General features: G+C 32.4%; 1 protein-coding gene across 1 annotated transcript; it reads left to right on the forward strand.

The window, feature by feature from the left end:
• Positions 1–2,792: 2,792 nt before the first annotated feature.
• On the forward strand, positions 2,793–4,384 carry LOC122319274 (potassium transporter 1-like). Its single transcript, XM_043137267.1, has 2 exons — positions 2,793–3,366; positions 3,625–4,384. The coding sequence occupies exons 1-2, from the start codon at positions 3,160–3,162 to the stop codon at positions 3,859–3,861; spliced, it is 444 nt and encodes a 147-aa protein (XP_042993201.1). The 5' UTR covers positions 2,793–3,159; the 3' UTR covers positions 3,862–4,384.
• The last annotated feature ends 7,637 nt before the right edge of the window (positions 4,385–12,021 follow it).

The raw sequence follows: 12,021 nt of genomic DNA on the forward strand, positions 1-12,021 counted from the left end.
ATGGCAAATCGGAAAACAAGCTCGTGGGAGCTGCTCCGGTGGTCGATGGAGGCCGGAAATGGGTGGGTTAGGACGGCAAGAGGTCGGTGATGAAGTGGTGAAGAAATGGTGGCCGGAGGTGGAGCGACGGCGGCGGATCGGAGTGAAATCCGTGCGCCCTTTGGAAGCTTTTTCCGACCAAATGGCCGGCCGGTTGGGGGTGGTTTTCGGTGGGGAGGTGCACCGGAGGGAGGGGGAGAAAATGGGACCGGTGGGAGGTCGGGAGGTGGCCGGACGGCGCTGGGCCGGAGGAGAGAGAGAGACGACGCGGGAGAGGGAGGGAAGAGAGAGAGAGCACGGGGGGGGAGGGGGAGCCGGTCGGGGAGAGAGAAAGGGAGGGAAAAAAAAAGAAAAGAAAAGAAAAAAAAGAAAGAAGAAGAAAAAAAAGAAAGAAGAAAAAAGAAAAAAAAAAGGAAAAAGAAAAAGAAAAAAGAGAGGAAAAAGGAAAAAGATGTAGGGAAAAGATGAGGTCCAAACCTCATTCCGGAAAGCAAAACTAACCCGCCAAAAAGATTAAAAAACCGCAAAACAACTAAATAAAACACAACATCAAATAAAATAAATTAAATTAAAAACCAACTTTAGAAACGCAAATAAATTAAAATAAATAGCTAATATATTAATTAAAATAAAAACAATTATTTCAGCGAAAATACACTCAAAAACGGGTCATCACAATTCTTACTGAGAATCCTCTCACCGATTACTTGAATTCCTTTTTGTTTTTTTTTTTCTTTTATTTACTTTTCTTTCACCATTTTCATAAACTATTTAGATATTTTTTAAAAATAAAAAATTTACATATTAATTTAAAAATACTTATTTAATCACTAAATAAAAAAATAAAAAATATTTCGATAAATGATTTCTGTACAAATCATATGTGAACCTAGTATTTTCCAACCCATTATTTCATTCATTATTAATTAAGCATATATATATATATATATGTAGAATTATTATATTTTGACTTTCTGTACGTGTCAAACTGAACTATTAGAAACCAACTATATATATACAATTAATTTCCAGCCGCCACTACTACGTGCAGTCATAAGTTATACAAATATCGTGTATTCTTTTTAAAAAAGAGTAAGATTTATATAAAAAAAATTATTATTATTATTTTATATATATAGGTCTTATATTTACTTATATTTTTTAAGAAGAGTGCATGACACTTGCACAATACATAACTACAACTATTATTTTTCGTAGTAATTAAACTGTTAGGATCCGAATCTTTTACTTCACTGTTTTTTGTGTTGAATTCATGTTATTATATGCATATGAAATGTTTGAAAGGTTTTGTAATTTGAATCTAAATTCACATGGAGTTGTACATTGTGGACTATAAACAATTAAACATGCACTACAACAAAAAGATATTTTGGGACGATTTTGGTTTGGGATGAAATAAAAATCGTCCTAAAAAGTTAAATTTTGGAACGTTCCCAAAAAATGAGGGAATGCTAGACCGTTCGAACGCGTTCGAAGGGTCTAGTTAGGGATAAAATATTTTGTCCCAAATTAGTTAACCGTTCGAACACTAAAGATTCACTATTCGAATGTATAAATTGTAATGTTCGAACGTAATTTTGACACGTTAAGTCAATTTTTTTAGAAGAAAATTGATGCATCATTCGAACGTTAAAATTTAACCGTTCAAATGATATATCAGCACGGTTTAAACATGATTTGAAGGGGTCGAACGGTGATCAAGGGGTTTTTTTTTTCTTTTTTTTTGGACGAAATCCTTACAATATTTTTGTCCCAAAAAAACGTTTCTGTTGTAGATATGGGACTAAAAAAACCAAAGTAGGGGTTTACTCGATCCATGCAAAACCTGCCACCTCAATTTTAATTTGCGCGTTGCATGTCACGAATCTTGTATATACTGCTGGCTAGCTATTTATATAGTTCTAAAAGAGAAAAGAGGATTAGTTATATTTAGATGCATAATGAAATGGTCAAAATACATGTGAATACATCATGATCATATGGTGTACTATATTATATATATATATATATATATATGTATATTTATAATATAATTAAGTCTAGGTTCAGGAAAAACAATGGGTAGGTAGTAGGCCTTTTTGACTTTCTAATTGCATGGTATATTAATCTTGCATGGATTCGATTTTGTAAGAAAATAGTGCAGAAATTTTCTGTGCTTGACATATATATACAAATGGATCTAATTATAAAAAAAAAAATTATTATAAATTGATGTGATTTGATATAATATGTTAAATTAAAAAATATCTTTTATATATTATAAATTAGATCTCACATATCGCATTAAACTATTTCAATTTATAAACTTATCTTTAGAAAATCATTATGTATAGCTAGCAGATCTCTTGCATAACAAGGAAATTACTAACGTGTTTTATAAAGAGTAATGTTATATACAGTCATGAAGTACTGCACAATCATTTTAAAAAAAGAATGAGATTTATTATTAAAAAATTAATTTTCTGTATTTACTTATATTTTTTAAAGAAATTATGTGATATTTGTGCATTCTAAAACTGTATATAGTATTACTCTTCTTTTTTAAACACACGAATCTTTTTCTTTTTCCGTTTTCCCCCTTCGTAATCATATTTTTTTCTTTCTTAATTATTTTTTCTTGGCTTCGTTTGTCTTAATTCTTAGCAATATTAAAAACACTTTGCATATATATATATATATATCTAATTATATATATAGGGGTTAGGCTATTTTAATCGTTTTTATTTGGGGATTGGGAATAATATTGGGTCCTCCCCTTCTTGTCGTTATCTTTAATTAATAGGTATTATTTATATATATATATATATAGAAAAGAAAACTAGGCAAGTACACAACGAAGCCGGGGGAAGCTGGTGGATCCTTCGTAAGGAATTTCTTCTATATAAGTAGACCTATGTATTAGCCAAATACTCGGTCCATCACCCTCACCGAGGCCTCCCTACCCCACCTTCCCCGTCAATCGACCTGGCTAGCTAGCTAACTTCACAATCCATCCCACTTCACCTATACTATATATCTTTGTCTCCCTACTGATAGATAGGTAAATACATAGATAGATATAGTACCGGACGTACGGAATACTACTACTTATAGAAGGTCATGGACATGTCTAGTGATGATCATGTTGTAGAAGATCATAAACATGAAGAAATGGAGAAGGAGATGGATGTGGAGGAAGAATTTCCTCATCAGGATCATCAGCTCAAAGGGAAGAAAAAATCATTGCCAAAGTTGAGAAGATACGACTCCTTGGACGTCGAATCCAGAAGCGTACGAGATCATGTACATGGCGGCCATGGCTCCAAGGTCTCCTTCCTACAAATATACTCTCTTTGATCTCTCTTTCATACACACACATCCAGCCTACATGATAATGTTACCATTGTTAGCATAATTATATATCATGCTTTAATGTAATATTAACCTCATTTTTTCCCCGAGCAATATTAATATTAAACTCATTTCATTAAGTAAAATCCTTAATGGGTTTGAACTTTTTATTCATAGAAGACAGTTATATTATGAAATTAGGATTGTCCATTAATTCATGTTTGGTTTTTGAAGGGTGTGGAGTGGTCAATGATATTGCACCTAGCATTTCAGAGCATCGGAATAGTGTACGGGGACATTGGTACATCTCCACTCTATGTATTTCCCAGCACATTCTCAAACGGCATCATCAAGCACAATGATGATATTTTGGGTGTTCTCTCCATGATCTTTTACACTCTCACCCTCATCCCCTTGGTTAAATACGTTTTCATCGTCTTACGAGCCAATGATAATGGCGATGGTAATTAAGTTCTTTTATATTAACTTTAAACATTTTGATTTATTTAGAGCTCCTGATCTCATGCTTGCATGTTAGTTAATTAGTAATTAATATAGAGAAAGTACGACTACTTGCAGATCTCTCACAGTTTCATAAGTACCCCCATGTGTGTTTTCTGTGATAGATTTAAATTAGGTCAAAAGTGAACATGTTTTTTCTCTTACTAGAGTTACTCTCCTCGGAAGCCTGCTTCGTCTGCTTCTGCTAGGTTTTTCATCTGCTCACATGATAATCTGTTATTTTTGTCATGGGGCCGGGGATATATATCTTTTGGCTGTATCTTTCATTTTCTGAGAAAATTTTGATATTTCCATGCACATACGTAAATATTAATCCAAAATTGTCTTCCAGGCGAAAAAATTGTTTTTAGTTTCATAGTCATCCTCTTTCGCAGCATTCAGCTATCTTCTGATGAATATACTGAATCCTCCGACCTCAATTTTATTATGGTGTTTGTTTACTCGAGATTCAAGGGCCCACTAGTTGCCACAAACTGCCAAACTTTTATGATCATTTATTTTACCTTTTTCAGATTTTGGTCTCTTTTCAAACTTCTCATTGAGAGAAAAAGTTCATTCCGGACTCACTAGAATAAAAAAAAAAGGGGTATTTGCGGCCGTAATATTTTAGTCGCAAATAGCCAGTTTTGTAACTTCAAGAAAATGTTTGGGTCAACTGAAAAAGTAGATATAAAAAGTAACTATTTGCGACGAATTTTGTGTGCCGGAAATATTTTGGCAGCAAATAGTTATTTTTTCCATTTCAAAATCGACTTAATAATATTTTTGCCGTAATATGACTTTGTTACAGTGACAATTCTTTGCTTGTTATGGTGACTGTTAGGTCGCCTTAATAAAGTTTTCACTTCTTTCCCTCCCGCGTCAACTTATTTTCCCACACTAGATTTTTCCCTCTCTTTCTCGCGCTCTCTCTCTCTTTCTCGGGTTCTACAGGAGGGTTTCCATTCAAAAGTCATCGTCGCTGTCTTCTCATCATCGACACGCCGTCTTCTCGCTGGTGAGTTTGTCTTTACAACTTTTAGGCTCCATTAATCTCTCTCTCACTCTCTGTAACCCTCGATCCTCCGAGTTGTACCATTTTTATATGTCCTTGAAACAAATTACAGAAATGATTATGAGTTTCTTCTCTCCTTCATTATGGTACTTTAATGAATCAAAATTATATATACTTTAGGTTGCTTTAGTGCCGCATTATATATTTCGTTGGGCTTGGGTACCACTACAACAAATATGGCTTTTAGTGACAGATTATAAATAGTGACGGTTTCTAAACTGTGACTAAAAGGTATTTATTGTGACGGTTTGTGAGAACTGTCACTAAATGTTGGGCAAGAATTTCAAAACGTTCGGACGTTTTACATAATACGTTCGCACGTCACAGTAACGTTCGAATGTTATGTATATTTACGTGCGAACGTAAAAAAATTTAGCGCGAACGTTCGAACGTTTTAACTTATTACGTGCGAACGTGAATATATTAGCGCTAATGTTCGAACGTTAATGTGATAAAGTTCGAACGTTATATGTTAAATTACATAAATTAACCATAATATATATTTTTTTAATAGTAAGGTTGAGTAACGTTATATTAAAAAAAATTAAGAGTAGAAATTAAGCTACACAATACATACATTAAATATTTGTGTCCATTACATATGTCGAAAATAAAAAACGTTCGAATGATAAATTTTTACAAATCACTTTCAGAACTGCTGGTTTACAAAAGATCGAAACTCCTCAGTCAATGTCTCAACCTTATTGTTTAGCACATCTACATGATGTGCAAGATGTGCGACAGCCTGATCTATATGTGCAATCTGTCTATCGATCTGTCGGTCTATATGCGCCTTCATATCTGTCATCATTGTATCAACCCAAGCAGGTCGCACATCCCCAGCAGATGTAACTCCCGGCTGCTGACTAGTACTCGCCGACGGGCGAGCAACATCGGCCCCAGACTCAGTCGGGGGAACAAGATCTGGCGTAGGACCAGACTGACGCCGAGCTGAGCCTCTCCCCTGTGCAATGCTCCGGCGGTGTGTGGTTATGTCGATAGGGCTCATCTGGTTTATCACCATCTCCTCCGCCTGGAGTGGCACTCCCCGGGCTAGTAATAAGCGGCTGATGATGACTCCGTACGGGAGATTATCCGTGGTAACGATGCTGGCCTCGTAACGGATCCGCTCAAATATAACAAGGGGCAAGTCAATGGGCTCACCACGTGCCAAGCCAATCAGGAACTGTGCACGAGCCCGACTGAATGTGCTCTTATGTGCCACCGGGTCTACATTTGTTGCAACAAAAATGTGCAACATGCGAAAGAAAGGCAGCAGCTGATTCTGGCTGAAGGAGTTCGGCCTATCGAGCTTTGTGCGGTCCGTGCCAGTGAGGATGTAGAAATCCTGGTCCCGCTCATCGTCACCAACCTCAGCAGCAATAGGATCGCCCTCGGGTCGATCTTCTTCATGACTGGGCATAAACTCAACAGGGCCCGAAGATGAAGCAGAAGCGGCTGGATCTGCCTCGAATATGCCCGGGGAAAATGCAGCTGCTATGTCATCAGCCTGAGCAGCTGTCGACTCAGGTAGTATACGCGGAATCTGGAGTAAGTCAGCGAGAACATCTGCCGAGAACTGAAACTGTACACCGCGTACACTGAGAGTATGGGATGATGCATCGTTAGGCATGGTGGCCATCCCAATGTAAAACTCTCGAACCATTGTGGGGTAAATCTTTCCCCTCAATGTGCATATGGGGCCCCAGCCTCTGGTGACGAAGACGTCTCTCAGCGTCTTCTGCTCCCAGCTGAGCTCATCAAACTCATTAATGAGAATTTCTCGTTCCCCCATAACAGTTCGTGCCCCCAGTCGAGCAATGTCCGGATTGCCTCCATCCCTCCCTCGCTTCCTTGTCGTCATATACTGAGCCATATCCTGAAAATTAAAAAAAATATATAAATTGTAACATTTAAAAAAAATGATTATAATCACAGATACATACGTATTATGACATATATGGATTATACAGAAAATTAAAATATCATCTATTATAAATTTACATAATTTCGCCAGTAAAACTTTGAAATAATTTCACTTTTTCAATATATAAAATAATAATACTTAAAAGGAACAATATAAAAATATTTTAACAGGAAACGTTCGAACGTTATTGAAGGAACGTTCGCACGTTAGTCAGGATACGTTCGACAAAAAGATGATACGTACAGGACGTTTTTATCGAACGTTTCATTCAAACGTTCGATAAAAACGTGCGAATGAGTTCATTACGTCCGGACGTATTATCTAAACGTTCGGACGTAATGAATTTGAACCGTCATACGTTCGGACATTCTTACTAGCCGAAGAATACCAACGGTTTACGTTCGAACGTTTTTATCCAACGTTCTGTTAAAGCGTTGGATAAAAACGTTCGCACGTGAAACTAATACGTTCGCACGTTACAATATAACGTGCGAACGTAAAGAATACCAAAGGTCGCACGTTCGGACGTTGTGTCGTGACGTCCGAACGTTACGACACGTAATCGCTGAGTCGACTCAGCCATTACCAAAAGCTTCGAAACGCATGTTTCGAAGCCACAAACAACCAAAATAAGCATTTATATACAGTGGGGAATGTTTCTACGGTCCTATTTTATCAATTTACTGCGAATGGTGGCCGAAAATGCAAGTTTTATAACCGAGTACGGTGGGTTTCGAATTTTTGAAACCCACCGATTAAAAGCAAGGAAATAGAAGAGGGAGAGGGCACATTACCTTTTAGTGACGGTTGCGGTGGAGGATGGCGACGGTTGCGGCGGCTTGCGTGGCGGAGAGGAAGAGAGAGTTTGAGTTCGGTGGCCGGTTTCGTACAAGTTACGGCCTGGAAACCGTCGTGCCTGGCCTTATATACAGTTAACGTTCGAACGTTAATTAATTAACGTTCGAACGTTAAATGTACATGCGAACGTTATGTAGATTACGTTCGGACGTTGAATCAAACGTGCGAACGTATAACTTTTACGTTCGGACGTTGTGTTAACATGCGAACGTATAACGTATATGTTCGGACGTCAATCAAAACGTCCGAACGTTTTAGTTATAACATTCGAACGTTTTTATACTATATATTATATTATATATATTATATAATATATTATTATAATATATATTATATTACCTATATATTACTATATAATATGATAGGTAATATTATATATCATATAATGTATAATATTATATACGTATAATATACGTATATTATATAGTATATAGTGTTAATAGTGTATATAGCGTATACTATATACTGTTGTACGTGTATATAGTGTATACTATATAGTATATAGTATATTACACTATATACTATATAGTGTATACTATATACTGTTATATAGTATGTAGTTTTAATACGTATATAGTGTTATATACGTATTATTGAAACCTATATTATATAGTATATAGTAATATAGTATACTATATTATATACGTATATAGATATAGTATATATACGTATGTTATGATATATTATATTATATATACTAATATATTATATTATATATACTAATATATTATATTATATCTAGTGTATACTTATATAATATTATTGTATATATTATTGTAATAATATTAATATATATATATTTAATACTATTTAATATGTTTATATATATAGTATATATTATATAGTAGTATATAATGTTAATATTATATAGTATATATTATATAGTAGTATTATATAGTTATTTATTTATCCAATACTATAGTTAATATACTATAGTATCTATATAATAACTATAGTATGTACTATATATATTAACATTATATACTACTATATAATATATAGTAATATATTAACTATAGTAATATATAGTATATAATATATATAGTATATATATATGTATAGTAATGTATAGTATACTATATATTACGATATTTGTAGTATATATACTATATTATATACAAGTAGTATATATAACATAGTACTAGTACTATATTATATCTATTATATATTTACTATATATAATATTATACGATATTATATAGTTATTACGTATGTTTAACATACTATATACTACTTATACTATATTATAGACTACAATATAGATAATATATTATATAAATAATAATACTATATTATAGACTATAATATAGATAATATATTATATAATATTTATACTATATTATCTAATAACTATATTACTTTAATATAGTTATTAGATATACTATATTAAAGTATACTATACTAATTACTAGGATAATATACAATTTTTGTACTATATAATATATTATAATATACTTGTTATAACTATAATATATAATATACTTATTATATTATAGTTATAATATAATATATATTTTATATTATTAGTTAATATAAGGTTATAATATATATGTAGTACGTTCTTATATTATACTTATGTTATATATATTATAATTGGTACAAATTATTTATTAATTAATATTTTATAATTTATAATTTAATATATAAATATATTATGAGGAATATACTAAATTTTAATATGTAAATAATAATTTTTACGTTCGAACGTTCATGTGAAACGTTCGGACGTTATAATAAATTCGGAGGGAAATTTCCCGCTTAAACCAAATTTCCACAGTACGTTCGAACGTACTATATAAACGTTCGAATGTTACTGACGAATACGTAGGAATGACAATAATACGTGCGAACGTATTATATATTTTGTGGGCGGGACTATTGTACGTTCGGACGTTTATGCTTAAACGTTCGCACGTAAAATGAAACGTTCGAACGTACTTTAATGAACGTCCGAACGTTAATTGCATAACAAGCAGAAAATAAAACTTTCACGCACGGGAAAGCAGATTCATTTCTGCTTTCCTCCGTGCGTGTTAGAGTGAGAGACTGAGAGAGTTTTAGAGAGAGGGAGCTGGGAAGAGAAGAGAAGAAGTGAAGAAGAAGTGGAGGGTTATAGTGAGAGAGAGTTTTCTAGAAATATTGTTTTAAGCATTAAGGTAAATAATATTTCTCATTTTTTATTTGTAATATACATGATAATTTCAATGTTTTATTTCATATATATTTAACTAACTAGTATTGTGTATTTTTTGAAGGATCATTTGTTGTGAATTGTTGAGAAGTTGTGATTTTTGAAGAAGAATTTATTTAAAGCACAAGGTATATATACTAAACTATATTGTTACATTTTATTGTGGATTTAATTTGTGATATAGATTGTGTTGTTTGGATGAATTAAAAAGAAAAATTATTGTTATTGAATATGTTTATTCTTAATGTGATAATGTTTTAGTATAGTGTATGTTTTTGAATAATAATTATTTGTTAGTTTATGTGTCTATTTTAGTAATTTGTTGTGATAAAAGAATATATATAACAATTTATTTGTTAGATAAATAGTGTGATTATTTGTGTAAGAATAAAAATTATGGAGATGAATTATTAATAACCATAATTATAAATTATAATATTACAATTAAAACTATTATATATATAATTAGTTAAATAACTAATATAATAAATTATCATATATTACTAAGTGTCAATTATAAGGCATAACTATATAGTATATAGCAGAAAAATCGAATTACTAAAATTATAATATAAATAAGTATTATAAAATAATAATTCCTAAAAATCTAATAGCTTGATGATCCTAAATATTTTATCTAATAATATATAGTATAGGGTATATTAGTATTAATCCATAATAATAATTATCATGTAATGTATAGTATTAAAAAATGATTACTAAGAAATAGATAAGTAATTATAATAATAATTACTTATTTAATTATAAAAATTATTATAAAAATTATAATAATTTTGGCAATAATTGGTACATATTATATAATAACTTATAACAATTAAGTGTTATCAATATATAGTATAACTAGTAATTATAATCTAATTTGCTATATATTATATTAAATATGAAATAAATAAGTAAAATTTGTTATTTTATGCTATATAATAACAAATAAAATATAAGTGTTATCAGTAACTTATAATAGTAATTATAAGATATTTTATAGTAGTGTTATATATTATATAGCTGATAAATGACATATAATATAATAACTTAGGAATTACATAAGTTTATAAATAATTTCTAAGTGTTATCAATCATTAATAATATAAATATTATTAGTACATCGGGATAATTCAAACAATGTGCGCTAATTTATTTGTAGACTTTTTTGTTAGATATTGTATAACATTGCATAAATAACCTTAGACCCGTTTGGGAATTAGTGTACATTTAGGTGTACATTAATTCCTGAATTGTCCAGTGTGGACAGTTTGAGATTATATTATCCGTATTGCACATAAACGTTATTCCTACTTTGAACGTTTAGTATGAAGTTTCGGTGTCTTCCTCATTTGTTCTTCGGGTATACTGTTCTTAGGGTCATAATCCCTATATGTGAACATGTATACTTGGAGAACTATGGGGAAGTGCTGCCGAAATTTTTACTAACGTTCAAAGTAGTAGAGTGACGAGACTTGTGCAATATGGAGAATATAATCTCGAATGGGATAGGACCAACTACCTTGAGAAAGAGTACTTTGAACATTATGTATCATGACATGCATGTGTATTTAACTTTACCTTAATTACTAAAAAATTAGATGTTTTTAGAAATGGATAAAAGTTGGATGCGTCTACACGATAGACTTGGAAAAGATTACATACCCTATGCGCGTGGAGTAAGGGTCTTCATTGATTTTGCAAAGGCCTCTGCTGATAGTCGTGGTTACATTAAGTGTCCATGTCGAGGTTGTAAAAATTTGTGTGCGATAAGATTGGATGAAGCTGAAAGTCATATATTTGTGAACGGTATGGATTTGGGCTATACTCGATGGGTACTGCATGGTGAGCCGTATGCTGAATCAGCGGATGACTTATTCAGTCAGCGGGAAAATTTGCACAACGTGGATGATGATTATGAGCGAGATGAGATGGAGGAGATGTTGAGTGACATTGGAGCTGGGATGTTTATGGATGAGGTTGATGACAATGGCTCAAGTGGGGGACGGAATGAGTCAGATAATTTTCCAGCAATGTGGGAAGATGCAAAGCGTGAGCTTTATCCAGGTTGTACAAAAC

Source organism: Carya illinoinensis, chromosome 8, assembly GCF_018687715.1.
Source record: "Carya illinoinensis cultivar Pawnee chromosome 8, C.illinoinensisPawnee_v1, whole genome shotgun sequence".
Taxonomy (NCBI): Eukaryota; Viridiplantae; Streptophyta; class Magnoliopsida; order Fagales; family Juglandaceae; genus Carya; species Carya illinoinensis.